The 19,711-nt window shown below is 47.0% G+C and overlaps 1 protein-coding gene across 1 annotated transcript in view; it reads right to left on the reverse strand.

Annotated features, from left to right (window-relative positions):
* Window positions 1-19,711, reverse strand: part of lrpap1 (low density lipoprotein receptor-related protein associated protein 1) — a 118,243-nt gene that overhangs the window by 58,989 nt on the left and 39,543 nt on the right. The window contains exon 4 of the mRNA XM_084318651.1: window positions 5,550-5,670. Within this exon, the coding sequence (XP_084174777.1) occupies window positions 5,550-5,670 (121 nt within the window). The remainder of the gene's footprint in view (window positions 1-5,549; window positions 5,671-19,711) is intronic.

Here is a 19,711-nt window from a genome sequence, read left to right on the forward strand (position 1 = left end):
TGGGGGTGGGACTGTACATTGGAGGTGGTTGGGGGGGGGGGGGGGTGTTGGGTAGGAGTGGGGGGGGGGGGGGGGGTAGGAGGGGGGGGGGACACTGTATAACTGTACAAACAACACTGTACATTGGATTATGGGACTGTACATTGGACTGTACATTGGAGGTGGTTGGGTGGGTGGGGGGGGGGGTGGGTAGGAGGGGTGGGTGGGGGACACTGTACAACTGTACAAACAACACTGTACATTGGATTATTGACAAGACCATACTTGGTAATTTACTGTACATTGGCGGGGGTTGTGTTCGGACATTTACAGGGGCCAGTTTCGAGTTGCAGTCTCCCTTAGGTGTTTTTTGAGAGTGTTTTTGAAAGTGGGTAGTGATTCACATTCCTTTACAGCTTTGGGTAGGGCGTTCCACATTGATGTGGCGTAATTGCGAAACGTGTTTAGTCCCTTGTTTGAGCCGAATCTGGGTTTAACATGATTTGTGGAGCTCCCTCTGGTGTTGTGATCGTGGTATTCACTGACCTTTGGGAAGTATTTAGTCATGTACATGGGTACCTTGGTCGTGTAGTGTATCTTGTAGACCAGGCCCATTGCAAGTTGCTGTACTCTGTCGTCTACTCTAAGCCATCCTAGGTTGTCAAAGTGGGCAGGGGTGAGGTGGGTTCTAGGAGTAAGGTCAAGCAGTAGTCTGACCAGTTTGTTTTGAGATGTTTGTAATTTTGTTTTTAGCGCCTTTGAGGTGCTTTGGTACCATGAGGTGCAAGCATAGTCGTAGTACCCTTGAATGAGTGCTCCTGCTAGAGTCTTCAGGGTATTCTTGTTTACCAGTGAGGAGATCCGGTACAAGAAACGAGTTCGTTGGTTGACTTTTTTTATTACATTGGATGCCATTTTGTCACAGGAAAGATTTGCCTCTAGGATGGAACCCAGGTAGGTAATATCTTCTTTCCTTGTGACAATATTGTCACCCACTGTAACTGAGAAGCCGTCGGTCTTGCTGAGTTTGTTATTTGAACCGAAGAGAATGGACTCTGTTTTGCCCATGTGTAATGATAGTTTGTTATCAGCGAGCCATATGCAGATTTTGCTTAGTTCTGAGCTGAGGGTTTTTTCAACCTGTAATTTGTTCTTGTCAGAGACCAGTAGGGCTGAGTCGTCCGCAAACAGGAACAAGTTGCAGTCACAAGCTGACGACATGTCATTTGCATAAATTAGGAACAGTAGCGGACCTAGTATGCTTCCTTGTGGAACACCACAGTTTACTGTGAGGGGGGGGGATAGGGTACCGTTTACCTCCACCATCTGCTCTCTCCCCTCCAGGTAGGATTGCATCCAGCTCACTGATAGACTATCAAAACCAATTGCTTTTAGCTTGTCAATCAGAATGGTGTGATTGACAGTGTCGAAGGCCTTTTGTAGGTCCAGCATGACCATGCCGCAGTATTTGCCCGCGTCCACCTCTTGTTTGATGTGGTCGTTTAAATAGAGAAGGCATGTGTCAGTGGAGTGGGATGTTCTGAAGCCAGATTGGAATTCGTAGATTAGATTTTTTTCCGCAAGGTATTTTTCGACCTGTTCGTATACAATTTTTTCCATGACTTTCGAGATGGAGGTAAGGATAGAAACAGGGCGGTAGTTGCCTGGGTCTAATTTACTGCCTTTTTTGTGCAGAGGGGTCACTCTCGCAATTTTGAAGTCCTTGGGGACGTGTCCCTGTTTTATAGAGAGGTTTATTATGTGTGTGATGACTGGGGTGATGGCGGCTGCTGAGTCTCTGAGGAATTTGGAGGGGATGTTGTCATGGCCAGTGGCCTTGTTAGGTTGGAGGGCGCTCAGTTTTTTGAGTACCTCATCTGTTGTTACCATTTCCAGTTTGAAGTCGTCTTTGTGGACCCCTAGGTTTTTGTAGTAAGCTACTATGTGTTCTACCCCATAATGCCCTGAGTGGGAGGGTAGTTTGTTTACCAGTGTTGTGGCTATGTTTGTGAAGAAACTATTTAAGTAATTGGCTACATCCAGCTTTTCTGTGATGAGCGTGTTGTCCGTCTTTATGTTTATGTTTGAGAATCTGGTTTTAAGTTTTTTACTGCAGCCTAGTTGGTTATTGAGTAATTTCCAAAGTTCACGCGGTTTGTTTTTGTTTTCCTCGGTTTTGTCATTGATGAATTTTTTCTTTGCTGTTTTGATCATGGAGTTTACATCATTTCTTAGTCTGTTTCTTTGCAGTTTGAGTTCAGTCACGTGGGCTTGGAGTTCACTGCTCGTGCTTATGTTAAGCTTTGACTGACTTTTACGAAACTCAGAGCATTTTTTGTCTCTGGTTTTCATAGCGGTCAGTATTTCAGCGTGCATCCACGGCTCAGCGCGATTTTTTACCCTGGTGGTTCTTAGGGGGGCCATGTTGTTTAGTATCGTTGAAAATTTGGTTTTGAAGCCAAGCCATGTTTCTTCAACCAGTGTACCATTGAGCTCATCTGACCAGTCCAGACCCTCCAGTTCAAGGTTAAAGGCCTCGCTAGAGTAGGTTTTTAGGTCTCTAGATGTGACTGTTTTGTGACAGCCACAAATAAATAAATACACAGGTCACAACATGTTTACAGGAACGTTTGAGTTTTATTTGGATTGTATTTCGTGACTGTAGGGCACTGTAGGGAACGTCAGGCTATTGCACCGCCCCACTTCCAGTGATGAAGCTAAGCTACGCTAACGGAGCTACTGTTCCCAAAGCTAAATGCACGCACAGAGACAAAAAAGGTATGTATCTTCTTGTCTAACTCCAGGGAAGATGTTAAATAAGCTAATTTCCCAAAATGTTGGAGTTTTCCTTTAAAGGGATATTTAAAGGGTTTAAAAGTCAACATGGGAGTGGACAGATATGCTTTCTTTATGCAAATGTGAGAAGACCTGTCATTGTAATTATCATCACAATAAAGAGATGGTAATTACAGTATATATCTAAATTAGGGATGCCCCGATCACGTTTTTTGCCACCGATACCGATCACCGATCGTCGTGAGCCATATCGGCCGATACCGATCCGATACCGATCGTTTTTGATTAAAAGAAATTAAAATGTATTTTATATAATTTTTTTTTATAATTTTTTTTTATAAAATATATATATTATATAATTAGACTTGTACTTGTATTATCTGCGAGACATCGCCACCACGCAACAAGCTCCACTGTCTGTGTGTACTCTAGTAGCCTCCAGCTACAGCCAGGATTCTCCGGAGCTGCAGCTGGACCTATACTCGAGTAGCCTCGAGCTACGGCCAGGATTCTCCGGTGCTGCACCTGGACCCTATTGGTATAACGTTACTTAACTGTGCTCAGCAAGCCCTCAGCTCGAATACGCATCGAATCAGTGTTATAAGACATTGATATCAGGAGCTATCTGTAGCTACTGCTAGCCGGATATATAACGTTAATACAACGCCTCAGTGAATTATTTCGTTCAATGGGACATTTCGTTTTTAACAGTGAACTAACTTGCGCTAACGTGAGCTAACAGCTAACAGCTAACAGGTATCATACCTACCTACTAGACTTTGTGGAGCGTTTGTTGATGTCAGGAGCTATCGGTAGCTGGCCGGCTAGATACCGTTCGGTTAGACAATGCCTCATCATGTATTAAACTAAAAGTGAATAGTTGACTGGGTCATTTTGTAACGGTAGCTAAGCTAACGTTAGCTCAGGGAGATGCCGACACGCCGTCCTCCCGTGTCTCACTAGACTAGACCCGTGTTTACATGCGTGCGGGAGGGGCTGGACTCGAGAGCAGACGCCGCACCACCGGTGTCTGAGACAGAACTCAGCGACAGCGATCGGGTTTGACGATCGGTGAAAATAAAACATTATCACCGATCACCGATCGCATATTTATACTGATTATCGGCCGATAACGATCGGTGGCCGATCGATCGGGGCATCCCTAATCTAAATCCATCACAAATAGAATGGCTCAAGTATCTCTTTCTTTCACTATCTATAATGTAGGCTGTCTTTCAGTGTGCAGACAGTTGATCAAGCTGTAGGATTAAAGGGTCATGTATTGTAGTCTCACTCTCACTCTCTCTCTGTAATATATACTCTCATTCAGATGCGCAATTGGAACAAGCGGTAAACTTGGAGAGATTCTAGTTATTGGTTGCAATTGAAGGGGGAAGTTTTACATCCAATCACAGTAAAAAGAAAAATGCTTTATATAATGCCCAGACAGGTATGTGTCACTGCAGTTGTGGTCTCAACCGTTCTTGAAATAGGATTTGGAGTCCTCTTTGTCTGAGACCGAGTCAAGACAGAGTGAAAATGCAGTCAAGTCTGAGACTTAAAAAAAATTCTGTCTTGAGACCTACAGACCTCGAGTACTACAACACTTGTGTGTAGTGTCTGAGGGAAATCTGTTCCAGCTGCAAAATTGGTTCCTTCTGCATACTAACATTATGACAAACTGATAAGATATAGGCCTATCATATTTGCATTTGAAAATGGTCAAATAAGACACAACATGCTCATTCCATAATTACTAAAGGCTGTATGCTGAATCCTCAATGTAGTAAATAATATAGCAACGTTCAGAACTCCAATTAAACTTGTTTTTACCACAGACTATTTCATTACCATTTGAAAATGGCAACATTAATCTATCATGATATATATTCCACCATATAATTTCGGTTTGATAGGACGTTAGTATTATATATGGCTAGCTACTGTAGGTAGGCCATGTTGGTTAATGTTAGCTCCCTACAGGTCCTCTTGAATACTTTCCGGACGAGCTGGACATGCTTTTAAGCTCCTTCCCAGAAGATGGCGCCCCCCAGGTGCAAATAGGTGACTTCAACCTACCTGACCCTTCCCAGTCTGCCGCAGTGGTCCGTCTCCTAGAGTCCTTCGACCTGACTCCCAGCTCCTGGACATAATATTCTCCTGTGACTCCAGTATAATTAATACCAAGATAACACCCCTCCATTTATCACACTTCTTTGTATCTTGTGCTAAACCACAATCCACCTGCTCCAACTCACACTGCCTCATTCAGATGCAACCTACACTCCCTGTCCCCCTCCACCCTCTCGGTTATTATCCAGGGATCTCTGAAGGGTCAATCAACAGTTATGTCACACCTCAACTAATGCAATACTCTTCTAGCTGGTCTACTGCAGCAGCCCGCCTGATCTCCCACCTACCAAAGTCAGTCCACGTTACCCCACTTCTCAAAGAGCTGCACTGGCTTCCCATTGCCGAACAAATCATCTTCCAGGTCCTTGACCTGGCATACCGTGCAACAAAGGGAATCCTACCGCCGGTCAATGGTCTCTAACTACACACCTTCAAGACCATTACACTGCATCTTCTGGCCACCGGAGACTAAATGTAAATGACTAAATGTAAATGTAGATAGCTTTGGGACATTGATGTATTTAATATATACTGATTCTAGATACAATGGAGGATTCATCTTTATATAATGTCAGTGTATAATGTTAGTATGTGGGCAGTGGACACAGTGACTCCTGCTGAGGAATAATGAGGCAGCTCACCTTCTGTCCTGCTGATGGTGTCCATGACAACGTTGTACTCGTGGATCTTGTCTTTGTGGTGCTGGAACTCCCTCTTCAGGCTCAATAGTTCCTCTGGGGAGAACTTCCCTGAGTTCTTGGCCTGACAAGGGAGAAAGCCATTTGGTCAGTATATACATAATAACTGATAGATATCTGTTGCCACCTGTAGATAATGTCCTCTCAATCCACTCACCTTTAAAAATAGAAAAGGACTAGGAATGATTGACTTATATATTAGAAGTCTGTCTCAAAGATTAGATCATAGCAATGTCTTAGTTATGCAGACTGATCCCGACATCCTGGTCTTTGGTGAATCCTGGCTAAATAAACATATTCTTTAATGGGTTACAACCTTTATAGAGTGGACAGAGTTGGAAGGGGAGGAGGGGTAGCTCTTTTTGTTAAATCTTCTTTCTCTGGGTCTGTTTGTCTGCTTGACAAAGGTTCTTGAGACCTTGGTAAATAATCAACTAGATAATTTCTCTCAAATCACTCAATACTAACATCACTCTGGATTCAGAGCCAATCGCAACACAATGTCAGACACCATCACTACCCACCTTCAAAAACACTCTCAAAGAACACCTACGGGAGACTGCAATTCAAAACTGGCCCCTACAAATGTCTTAACCCAGTTGTACAGTAAATTACCAAGTATGGCTGTGTCAGTATTCCAATGTACAGTGTGTGCCCCCCCCCCCCCCCCCCCCCCCCCCCAATGTACAGCCCCCACCCTCCAACCCCACCCAACCTCCTACAATGTACAGTTTCTACGTCAAATGTATATACTCTTTTTCTGGACACTTTTTGTATCACAAACAGTACTGTATTTGCAAATCTGATATGTCATAAATGTATAGATGTAGCAGTACTGTCTATCTGTATGTCATGTATGTCATATATGTTATGATTAATTGAAAATGGGACCCTGATGTAAACAAGACGAAAGTCTTTCTCTGGTCTGCATCCCCTTAACAATTGTATGTATTGAGTTGTACTGTACTGTACCCATTCTGCAATCTGTTAATAAACTTTTCAATCAATCAATCAATCAAACCACATTGATTACTAATGATAGATATGCCTTTAGATAAGAGGAAACACTGTGCTGCTCTCTTTATAGATCTGCCAAAAGCCTTTGATACAGTTGATTATCGCCTGCTTTTAAAAAGGTTATCTAGTATTGGCATGGATAGTGATGCATGTGATTGGGTCCTGTCCTTTTTACTATAATATTAATGATATTGTTTCTTCTTTGAATTAACCATTTGTATGCGGACGATACCATTGTGTACTGTTCAGTTGGCCACAGAGAACTTGCAGCTTTCTTTTAATGTTTTCAAGGAGGCTTTTATCAATGTTAAATTAGTCCTCAATGCTAGTAAAACTAAATTCATGCTGTTCTCCAGAGCCAGAAATGTTGATTATGATGAAGTACATCAAGCCGTTCTAACATTGAGTCACAAGAGTATAAATATCTTGGCTTGTGGCTTTTCATTTAGGTTCCATGTTGATAGAAGCACTTGTTTTTCATATGTGTATATAATGTAAATATCTGTAGATGATAGCAGACATCTACTCTGACAGATCTATAGATCTTAAATGAGGAGACAGCCAGTGTGTGTCTTCACTCAGGCCCTGTGAGGGATAGAGCCACGGTCGGTCATCTGCCCGAGGTGTTAATATCAACAGAGATGGGAGGGTCAGCTAGGGAAGGGAGAAACCATTGCTATGGGGAAGAGATAGGAGAGACGTTAGAGTGTGTCAGAGGTGACAGAGAGAGAGAGAGAGCCATTGCTATGGCTAATAGCCGTTGCTAAGGAAACACACTTTTATAGCTGGGGGGTTTTCCGGGTCGTGTCAGACTAGGAAACAAAGCTGACACGTAGACATGTTGACAGAGAGACTGCAATAGCTGGAGGGTGGTGGAGGGGCCTTCTCAACCCTCCTAGGCCATGAGGTAGCTAGCTTCGGCTAACAGGGAAGGCTTTTGGCTAACCACTAGGCCTCAACCACCATCGAACTGATAGCAGGAGAGAACGGTAGAATTAAGGAATTCAATAGACCTTTCAAAGACCTTTCAGAACTGTTTTCCATCATGAGGATATGTTTATGGAATAAACATAACATTTGAAGGAAAGGTACCGATACTGATCCGATACCAGTGCATATATTTAAAAAAAAAAAAAAAAAATTATATTATATAAATTATTATTATTACAATTTTTTTTACAGCTACAGATACTGTTTTATATATACTGTTTTTTTGTAATAACTAGAAAGTAATGGTATTTATTCAACAACAGGTGATTGTATAGATTAGTATTAGTATCATTAATTGAAAACTATGCTCAATGAGTTCACCCACGGAAAGGTTGTTGGGACATTGGTTCCACACGGATGTTATACGTTGTTGCACTTGCTACCCAGTCTGCTCCGGTTCAGTTAGCTAGTAGCAGAGGCTCTGGCTAGTAGTAACGTTTATGTTGTGATTTTCTATGCAAAATAAATATTCAACATTCTCTTTTGAGACTCCGCCTCAGACTCTTATCCTTTGGCACTTGCTGTACTTTGCTTGCAGGTCTGCAGCCATTATTGCTGGATTATGAATAGCACCAACTTTAGCCAAGGTACCGTTATCAAGCTAAGCTAGCTGACCTAGTTCGTCTTCCCCGCAAGGTTTTCACTTTGACATTTGATAACGTTAGTCAGCTAACGCTAGTCAGTAGCTACTTGACTTAAATACGATTCACCGTAGGTGCATTATTGTTGATAGACGGGCCGGCCAGTGTCAGGTCCTGGAGAAAGGACAGGCGATCATCTGATTTGATGTAACGTTAAAGCGGATTGTAAGGGCAACCGAACAACAAAAAGATGCCAGTGAGGGAATAGGTAAGAAGCTCTTTCCAACGCGTGGTGCTTGTTGATAGTAAACCAGGTCCTCTCCTTGAGTGCATTTAACGAGTTTTATTTTCTCTTGGAAAAGCATAACATAAACTCGGTGTTTAACTGTAACCTAAACAAATAACTAGTGCTGCAAAATAAACCTGAAAAATAACTCAAAACAACTGAAAACAAACAAAACACGCACGCCCCTAATTGCTACTGTATAAAAACATAACAATTTCAATGCATGCAAAGGATTATAGCCAAACAGATAGTCCACATCAGTATTCAATATTCAACTCATAATGTTCATAGTTAACCCATTCTCCGCCATTCACGTGTTAAGGCGGGTTTCTCCGCCATGCGTTGTCTGCCAATAACTCTGTAAGGCGTTTTTTAGATCAATATTTCATATTTTCGTCATGGTATTCATATTTAACCCACAGAGTCATGGGTGATGCTGTCTGGGCCATCACAACTCTGCAACGCTTCAATACCGCCACCTCGTGGCCGATCGACGAGTTGCCAAACCGGAAGTGCTCGGTCCGTCCCCTATTTTCGTCCGGCCACTCGCTTATCGTCCCGGGGCTCAATACAGACACCGTCGATATGAATCTTTGCCATAACTCAATAATCAACATGATTTGGACGTGTATTAGTAATATACAAACCGGAAATGGATCGCATCGATCAACATCCCATAATAGCAATCTTTTTGCTCCACTCTCATCGCCCAACGCTACGAGGAGACTGGGGTGAGTTTCAGCGTTTTTCTTTACCATTTTCGATACAAACTGCTCTGATCAATATATCACCCATACTACATGAATCATTTAACGTCGGTCATTGAATTATAAACGACCCCCCCCCCCTCCGTTCACCCGCAGATGACCAGTCATGACGTTTAGGACCATGTACAGTTGACATTTTTTATATAACGTTGATCGGTATCAAACTGCATTTGATCATCTAATATATGCATTTATGCCTATATCTCACGTTCTATGAAATACTGCAGAAAACGATAAAAACATATTTATACTCTAGACGGTATTTTCGTATGAATGTGTGAATGAACAAGTAAAACGTTCCTACATCCTGAACAATAGATAATTGATGTTGAATGGGTCATAGTAATGTCAATTTAGCAATACAATTTAAAAAGTTATAGCCCTGCAAAGAAGGTGAACATCTCCATAGACTTATAGCGCTGGCAGAGAGGGTACAATGATGGGTACAATGCCCGGCAGAGAATGGGTTAATGTAGTTCATAATGTTTATGTAATCCAATAGGGTTGGTAACCCCATTAATAGAAAATGGGTTTTCAGTCTATTCAGCTTCCAATAGAAGACAGATCTTTGTGATGGGTCGCTCCAGGACGTTGTACTTGATCCGGACTTTCAAACTGCACAAGTCCATGTCTGTCAGGAAAGGTTTGCAGTACCTTTCCCAACAGCCAGGATCCACGAGGCGCATTAGAGTCCGCTACCATGAAAAACGTCTCCTACGAAAAGTTCATCTTGTTCTTTGGCCACCGTTGTCTCTTTGTCTTTTCCTCGCTGGCATCCCTCTTGTCCGACAGCTCCTGTTTCTTTTTCTTTTCCTGATTAGAGTCAACTGACATTGTCTTTACGTTCCTTGTGTTCCTTGTGTGTGTGTAGCATCCACAGAGTCTCTTATCTTTGTTGTGTTTCTCCAGGGAGTCTTTCCTCTCTTTAGCCATGTCAAATATGCCCTTTTCCTCCTTCTCTTTATGGTCTTTCTCTTTTGTTTTTTTCTGTTGGGAAGTGGTCCAGTTCATCCTGATCAGGTGTTGAGTCTTTCCTATGGGAGTCAGAGAGGCCTGGAGAATCACTTAACTTAACTACACAGCGTTTGTGGGATTTGTATTCCTTGTACTCCTTCACAGGACCGTCCCAACTGTCGTCCCCGTAGAGGGAGGAATCGGAGGAGAGGTCTACCTGTTGTGGTGGTCATCGGAGGCACTGAGCTTGGTATCTTCCATGTTCAGGAAACGGTTGTTGACGTCGTAACCTTCATGTTTCGGCTCCTCCTTTGGTGCCTTTTCATTTTTAGATTTCTCCTTCTCCTCCCTGGTGTTCTTCTTCTTGTCCACCTACAGATGTTTCTCCTCTCTGTTCACTTTTCCTGTCAGCCTTTGAGGAGGACTTCTCCTTGGGCCTTTTCTCCTCTTTGTGAGCCTTCAGTTTCTCCTCCTTGGGCCCGTCTCTCTCTTTGAGGGTCCTTTCCTTCTCAACTTTTACAGGTTTCTCCCTCTCCTCCTTGACAGGCTTCTCCTTGGTGGATTCTTTAGCCTTCTTAATTTTCTCCTCCTTCGCTGTTCTCTGCAGCTCTTTCCCAGAAGACCAGTCCTTGTCCTCAGGTTTGATTTTTGAAAGCCGCTCCTTTGAATGATCTTTCTGAGAAATGGAGATGCGGTTGGCTGTGACTGTGGGGCAGCTAATCCCACTCATTGCCTCCTCTCAATGGTCCGTTGACAACCCATCCCAAAAGGGTTCCAACAGCGTAAGGTCCTCTACTCCTGCTGTTTATCACCTCCCATGGCTCCATTGCTTCTGGAGTTTCAGACTCAACAGATGCCACAGATGTAGCAAAACTGCTTCCTTTCTCCTGTATGCGTCCCTGTGATGCTTTATTTCCAATCTTCAATTTTGACATTGAGACAGCAGTGTCTTGAATGTCCCCATATAGTGGATCAGATGCAATAGACACTTGTCTCTCAATGAAGTTGACAACGTCACTGAAACCTGCTTGACAGTGATGTTTCTCCTGATGCTCAAAAGCAATGTTTCTCCATCTGTCTCTGAGTTTGTATGGTAACTTCATGATTATTGCACGTAGGTTTGATGGCATATTCATCTCTCCGACATGTAGCTGATGTCCTCCATAGCATTACAGCAGATGCGTAGGAATAATGAAAATGCTTGTAAAGCCTTGATATCCTCTGATTTCACAGGTGCCCATCCAAATGCTCTCTCCATATATGCAGTGGCTATTTCCTGCTCATTTACAAAACGTTCATGTAGAAGCATCCTGGCCTTTTGATACCCCCTGTCAGATGGCATATGTTGACAGGTCTTCACCAGCTCTCTAGGTTGCCCTCGGGTGTACTGCTCCAGGTAGTACAGGCAGTCCACACTGCTAGCAGCCTTTCCTTCCACTCCATGTTCAAAAGCTCTAACAAATGTGTTGTACTCAAAAGGGTTTCCATCAAAGACTGGTATGTCCCTGGGGGGTAGTGATAGGGAAGATTTCTGTTGCACAAGTAATGCTGTGATGTCATTTAGCTTCCACATGATTGTGAAAATATTGCCTTGGTCCTCACTGTTTTGGATGGATTGCTGTGGTGAATGTACAGCGTGATGTGATGTTGAGCTCTTTGTGGCATGCTTGCGTTGAGATTTGGAGCATATAGTATTGTTTTGGTTCCTTGTGAAATGGTTTCCTTGCACCGTGCCTGTAACTGAGGGGTACAATTCCCTGACTGTATTACTAGATATGATACTTACTACCACTACCTTTGTACTTAATATTCGGCCACCCAGTACACGGCATAAATATATTATCATAAACACTCTCACGTAGATGAAACGGATCCAACACAAATGTACGAAGTCGAAGTATGCGTTTATTACTACACAGCAATGGTGTGTAGAGCAAGCACTTAATCACTTAATTACATTTATGAATTGAACTAGTATGCACTTTTATGGCAAAGAGTATTCGTCGGTATATCAATAGAGAATGTCCAATCTCTGATGGCGCAGGTGGTAAATATACGACCTGGAATAGTTAAGGAATAACAGCAATGATACTTTAATGATTATAAGACTGGATACACTAAGGGGGGGTTAATCCGGTCGCTTGTAAGCCGACAAGAGTAGGAGGGGGGGGGGGGTAGAATCCGGCTGCCTCGTCCGGCCAAGGGTATCCCAGGTGAACCCACTGTAGTGCCGTTCAATGCGCCGGCGATCCTTGGACCACAGATGAAAGCAGGTGGACTCTTTGTGGGCCGGCTCTCTCCGGTCCACGGGGGAGAGACGTGAAGCGACCTTGTCTTGCAGAGCGTCTCCTCACCTTGCGTCCTCTCCAGGGGGGGGGGTTCCAACACACGGCAGTGTCGGGGGTCTTTATCCATGGAATAATCAAAGTATACAAAGCATAATCCGTGCCTGGGAAGGCGGGCTGTCGTCGGTAGAATAATCCGGTATACAGGTCCACTCGCTCGTCGGCTCTGGGGCTCCTCGGGTGCAGCTTCACATGGGGTCAACCACCCTGGGTAAGCAGCCAGTTCTCTGCCCGAAACGATGGGGTACTGACTACGGTAGTATTCTCACCGCACGAAGCACTATATATTAACAGACTATTATTAGCTTAATAGACTACGTCCAACTCGACGATATAGTGCCAAATATGACTATTCAAATATTAATATACACGATGTCTCAATACCGATGGTAGGCGAACTTGGCCTTACTCCCACACGTGGCGTCGCGGGGAGGCTTTACGTCTGTGACTCTATTGGAGGGTAAGAAACTGGACTGAAAAAGGAAGTCCTACTTTAGTAGCGCAGTATATATACGCACTATGAACAAATAGTCCCATTAGTGGTGCGGTAGCCAGATTCCTACGCGGAACTAGGACTTGTTCGTACATGTGGAGCGGTACGTTTGAACTGGGTCTGAGGGGTATGGCAGCCTGGCACCAAGGTCTCGACCAATAGTAGAATGGAGACTATTATGGGATGTTCAGTAGGCTAGAATGGATATTCAATGCATATTGTACAAGGAATATACAAGGGATATCAGGGAATATTAGAGAATATACAAATACAATTAAATATATATATATAAATAAATATATATATTCGGTTTAATCTGGCCCTTCACAACAGCCACCCCCTGAATAGGTCCCAGACCTAATCAGTTAAACAGAGACAGATTAATCGCGTTGTCTATTTACACATAAGGGTTTGCTGTAGGGGTCAGTCAACTTCACAAAGTCATAGGGTTGTAGGGTCATGGTCATCATCGATTGTGTCTGGGAGTCGAGGCAGTTCTATGAGCCTCGCCACGGGACGGGTGTAAGTGCGACCCTGGACGAGCACTTCAGCTGCTCGGACCTTGCCGTCGGCACCGGTGATCACTTTGCTTACGCGGCCGGCCGGCCACATAGCTCTGGGCAGTGATTGATCAATAATCATGACGACTGTTCCTTCTGTCAAATTGTCTCTCTCCTTTACCCACTTCTGGCGGGTCTGTAGAGACGGTAGGTAGTGCAGTAGGAAACTGTTCCAAAACTTGTCGGCTAATACTTGGCTGTACCTCCACATTCGTCGGCCGTTCGCTTCTTCAGGCCGGTACATTGTCTGGGGTAATGCAGGATCTAGCCGCCCCATCAGGAGTGTGTTGGGGGTAACTGGGTCGATATCCGCCACATCACTGGAGACATATCCGAGGGGCTTCGAGTTAAGTACTCCCTCAATCTCCGTGAGGACTGTCATTAGGACTTCTTCCGCCACAGTCTGGGCCCCAAGTACTGCGTACAGGGCTGTCTTTATGGAGCGCACTTCTCGTTCCCAAGTGCCACCGAAGTGGGGTGCGTTTGGGGGGTTGAATTGGAAATCAACCTGTGCTGGAGCGAGGTGGGTCTTAAGTTCTGGGCCCATAGCTTGGAAGCTCTCTCTCAGCTCTCTTTCGCCGCCTTTGAAGTTTGTCCCATGATCGGACAATAGGGTAGACGGTCTTCCTTTCCGTGATGTGAATCTTCGGAAGGCCATAAGGAATGAGTCTGTGCTCATGGTCGGGAGAAGCTCGATGTGTATCGCTCTGGTGGTCATGCATTTGAATACAATACCCCACCGCTTCTCGGTTCCTCTTCCTTTCTTTATGTGCAGCGGGCCAAAGCAGTCCATACCCGTTGAGTGGAATGGCTTGTCACCGATTCGGAGGCGACATGGAGGAAGGTCAGCCATCCTTGGTATGCTGGGCTGCGCGCGCCACTTGCGGCAGTCTAGACATGTTCGCTGGAAGCGTCGTACCGCCTCTCTTCCTTGTAGGATCCAGTAACGACGTCTGATTTCCGCGAAGACTCTTTCTGCTCCTGCGTGATGTACATCCTCATCGTATTTCTTTATAATCAGCTCTGTGACCTTGTGTCGGCTGTTCAATACGATCGGGTATTTAATGTCATCCGGTAGATTGGGGGCTCTGCGTAGGCGACCACCCACTCTGATGAGGGTATGAGCGTCGCTCTCGGGGGCCAGATGAATTAATCTGCTGTCGGATGGGACGGGCTTTCCTCCCTGTAGACAGGCCAATTCATCGGGGAACGAGTCTCTCTGGGCTCGCTGCAGTAGAAGCAATTCTGCTTCCTCGTAGTTAGCTGCTGACATATCAGCGGGGGACTTGCACTCCGGGTGGTACCGCAGGAATGTTCTTTGTTGTGCACTCTCTATGGACGTGCAATCGTCTATGTTAGGGTCGGTGGAGGCTACGGTGCTCAATCCACAGAACACAGACTTCTTATTTTCCACCTCCTCTGGACTTGCTTCCCTCGGGATAGGCATGGGCCACTGTCCTTCCGGGAGTCTTAGGAATGCGGGGCCGTCACTGTAGACATTGCGACGGGTGAGGTCATCCAGGGGCATCCCCCGGGTGATGACGTCAGCTGGGTTCTGTTTTGTATCAACGTAGCGCCACTCTGTTTCTCCGGTTAACTCTTCGGTTAAGTCTTGAATCTCGGTGACTCTGACTCCCACGAAGACTTTGTACTTGCATGAGTCCGATTTGATCCAGGCGAGTACCGTCGTGGAATCTGACCACAGGATTGTTCTAGACACCGGTATGGTGAGCTCACGTTGGATGAGCGTGGCTAGGTGCGCTCCGGCTAGGGCTGCGCAGAGCTCTAGACGTGGGATAGATTGTTGCTTGCGTGGGGCTATTCTCGAGCGGGCGAGGACAAATGCTGTGTAGATCTCTCCCCCCTGGTCTTGGGCCCGTAAGTAGGCTACTGATCCGTATGCGACCTCTGAGGCGTCACTGAAGACGTGTAAGTCCATTTTACATGTCTCTGGCCTCACCGTGGGTGGGAAGTAGCTTCGGCGCATATTAACGCCTGGGAGTGAGTGGAGCTCCATCTCCCACTCTCTCCAGGTGGATGCAAGGTGTGCGGGAATGGGGTCGTCCCAGCCCTGGTCCTTGTCCCACAATGCTCGTACAATCATTTTTGCCCTGGTGGTGTACGGTAGAATACATCCTAGCGGGTCATATTGTCGGGCGAGTGTTGTGTACACACTCCGTCTGGTGGTCGGCGCCGCCGCCGGCCTTCCCTGCTCCGTAGTCAGGGGCTTGTGTCTGTAGTGAAGCGAATCTGTTTTGAATCGCCACACCAATCCCAGGGTCATCTCCTGGGCTTCTCCCGGGATTGTAGCCATCCAGGTCTCGCTGCTGGCTGCCTTGTCCTCGGAGGAGAGGCTGCGCAGTACTTGCGGATCGCTGCTGGCCCACTGCCTGAGATCAAAGCCGCCTTTGATCAATGAGGCGCGGAGTTTAATCAGGAGAGCCTCGGCTTCTTCTTGGGTTGAAAGGCTTTGTAGACAGTTGTCTACGTAGAAGCTGTTCTTTACGCTGTGTCGGACCTCTTCGTCCGCTGCTGGGTCCTCTGCTACATGTTTCTGTAGTGCAAATGTAGCACAGCAGGGGCTGCACGTCGTTCCGAAGGGGAGGACTTCCCATTGGTAGATGGCTGGGTGCTCATCTCCTGGCTTCTCTCTCCATAGGAACCGTAACAGGGGCTTGTCCGCCTCTACTAATCTCACCTGCAGGAACATTCCTTTAATGTCCCCGCTGATGGCCACCTTTTCCTGGCGGAAGCGGAGTAGAACGCAGAGTAGGGAGGGGCCGAGTGTGGGACCGGGCAGTAACTCTTTATTCAGATTTTGGGATCCGATCTGGTAGCTGCAGTTAAATACTATGCGGTCTTTACCGTTGTGATGGACCTTGTGGTGGGGCACGTACCACGATTCAGTGGTCTGGTCAGCCTCTTTAATGTCCATCTTTGTGACGTGTCCCGCTGTGATGAGCTTCTCAATCTCAGCGCGGTATACACTCTCTTGGGCGGGGTTCTTGGCTAAGCGCCGCTCCGTGTTCAGCAGGTACCGTTCTGTGGCGTCTGTCTTGGCGTGGAAAGTAGGCATTCCTTCTCGCCGCAGGAGTGGCGTGGCGTATCTCAACACGCCGTTGACCGGGACTCTCTTGGTCCCTGTCTCGAGGAGGTGAATGGCGTAAATGTCATCTTTAGAGCGAATGTCTTTCTTTCCGTTCTTAAAGGGCATTTGTTCCAAGGTCCATAGCCGCTCTACGTGTTGCAGGAGTGCGGTTTCTCCCTCTGTGACTCGGGAGTGGAGACATCTAGTGGCTGTACTTCGGTTGAGAGATTTGGCGAGCGGGCCTTGGAGAGTCCATCCCAAACGGGTCTCGACTGCTGCAGGACAGCCTCGGGGTCCGGTATGAACCCGGTCTATCGGGACAATGAGGTCTGCATGGTCGGAGCCTATCAACAGGGTCGGCATAGCATTGTCTATGAGCGGGATCGGTAACTTGCGCAGATGTGCATATTTCTCCATCAGCTTGGCGACGGGGTATGTGTACCGCGACAGTCCTATTTCTTGGCTGGTGAAAGCGTCTGTAATCTGGTACCGTCGCTCAGGCTGGCCGCTTGCTGCGATAGAGAATGAGACATTCTCGCCCTTTATCGTCTTCAAATCTCGTCTTATTGTCAGAATTGTCATTTGGGTTTCGCTTCCCCGCAGCCCTAGCTGGGCCGCAGCGGAGGCGAGCAGCAGGGTCTTCTCTGACCCGTCATCGAGGACGGCGTAAGTGTCCAGGACTTTATTCTGGTAGCTTAGTGTCACACGCACTACTTTTAGGAGTACTCGTGCTCCACTGCTGCTGGCGGGATCGATGTACATGACGCTCGCTTTGCGGCTGGATGGTGCAGGTGAAGGGCGCCGTCTGTTACTGTCGTGAAGTATGTCCAGATGGGCTCCATCGCACTTGGTGCACCTTTTCTTTAAGCGGCATTCGGCTGCCATGTGTGAGCGCGCACAGCGAAAACAGCGCTTGTTGGACTTTATCCATTGACCTGCTTCCTCCGCGTTCAGCTTGGGGAAGGAGTCACATTGCGCTAGCCAGTGTTCTTTCTCACAGTAGGGGCACACTATCTTCCACTTCTCCGTTCTGGAGGGGGTACTGTGGCTCCTGCTGCTCGGTACTGACTCCGATTGGTGCATCACAGTCACCGATCTTCTTCCATCATTTAGTCGTCTGGTTCCTTCTCTGGAGCCAGGGGTGCTCCGTCCGAATGTATCTAGCCGTAGGCTGCTGACTTCTCTCGCCAGGAAGTCTGCTAGATCGAGGAGGTTCGGTTCGGGGCCATTCGGGTCTCTGTGGTCCCTCTGCCGCCTAAAGCGCTCCTGACGAGCGGGCGGCAGCTTCTCCAGAATCCTTTCCACATTTGAGTTGGCGTAAAGTTCATGCCTCCCCTTCTCTCTTTGCGCTCCCAACATCCCTACCAGGGACTGCACTCTGATGGACAGGTCGTCCAGTGCTCGATTGTCTATTGCTGGGGGTAAGCGGTCGATGTGTCGGATCTCCTGGATCACGTAATCCCATATGCGCCCATACCTCTGGTCCAATGCTACCAGCGCTGCTGTGTATGGGGTGGTGGAAGTCGCGTAGGCGAGCGCTATATTATGTGCGCGGGGTACCTTTAAGTGCTTCAGTAGGATGGCGTATTTGTGGCGTTCATCCAATACATCCACCAACATGGTCTCCAGACACATGCGGAGTTCTGTATACTGGGCCCGGTTCTCTTGGGTGAAGTCGGGTACCATGGGCGTGCCAATGTATGACGCTGACTGTGGATACATCGGCGAGCGTTGGGGGAGAGGCCTCCTAGGCGAGTCTCCTCCCGCTCCTTGGTATGGGCTGGTACCGGCAGTGTACCATGGCCCGCTTGTCCAGGTGCTGTTCCTCGGTGCGGGTCGTGCGTCGTGCTCACCCGTGTATAGAGTCGGGGGTCTGTAGCGCAGCTCCGCGGGAGTATAGCCTGGGCTGTACCGGACCTCCTGGTCCGGTAGAGTACTGTGCTGTCTTCGGGCGTGGTTCTCCTCCTCTTCCTCTTCGTCTTCAGTTAGGTCATCCAGTGCTTGTAGTCTCTGGTTTAGCCTCTCCACAGGATATGCTGCTCCTTCCCGGTTGCTAGGTCTCGCTTGGACCGGTGGGGGGAGGTGGTCTGTGGGGGGTATAGACCTCGTCTGTTGGTCAAGTTCAGGGTTGTTTACTCGGCTAGGGGATGCCGCCCTGGAGGTGTGTCTAGACGAGTTCCTGGAGCCTCTGGCGGAGGGAGAGGGTGTTGTCCGTCTGATCAGCTGTTCTATTAGTTGCGACTGCTGTCTGTCGCGCGCTGCGTCCCGTTGAGCACCGGCTCGTTCTCGGGCCACATTCTCTTCCATCTGAATGAGTCTTATTTCTAGACGTATCTGCTCGTGTTCGCTTCGCTGCTGGATCTGCAGTCGGTCGCGTTCAGCAGCGGCGTTCAGGCTGATGAGGAAGGCCTGCTGTAGGGTCCTCTCTGCCTCGCTGGGAGAAGGCGGTTGTATAGGGGAGCCCTCCCTCGGGGTACTCCTTGCGGAGCCTTGGAGCTCTATCTCCACGGTGCTCTCCCCGTCTTCTTCCGTGCCGAGTTCTCTCTCTGTAGCGTTGTATTCCTCCCGGGACTCATCGGGGACTACTTCTTCAGTACTGGCGGGGTGTGAAGTCATGTCTGGTTCCCACTGGTCCCCACCGTGAACTTGGTCAGTTACATTAGAGCCCGTAGGGGCCTCTATGGTCGGGGTAGTCTGGGCGTTGGGGTTAGACATACTTTTACTTTCTAGTTTTACCGCGTTTACTGTTAGTAGAAGACTAGGTTGTTGACTGACAGCGTAAGCCTCTAAGTACTGAGGGAGCCGTCGTTCGCGCTGCGGGCGTTGGTTAGGAGGATCGTTTCGTGGAGTGTTCATCATAGGCCATTTCAATATTAATAACACTATATTAATATTACACTGATTACCCTCCGGCTCGAAGGACCAATTGTAACTGAGGGGTACAATTCCCTGACTGTATTACTAGATATGATACTTACTACCACTACCTTTGTACTTAATATTCGGCCACCCAGTACACGGCAT

This window comes from Notolepis coatsorum, assembly GCF_963971535.1.
Source record: "Notolepis coatsorum genome assembly, chromosome: 7".
NCBI classification, from domain to species: domain Eukaryota; kingdom Metazoa; phylum Chordata; class Actinopteri; order Aulopiformes; family Paralepididae; genus Notolepis; species Notolepis coatsorum.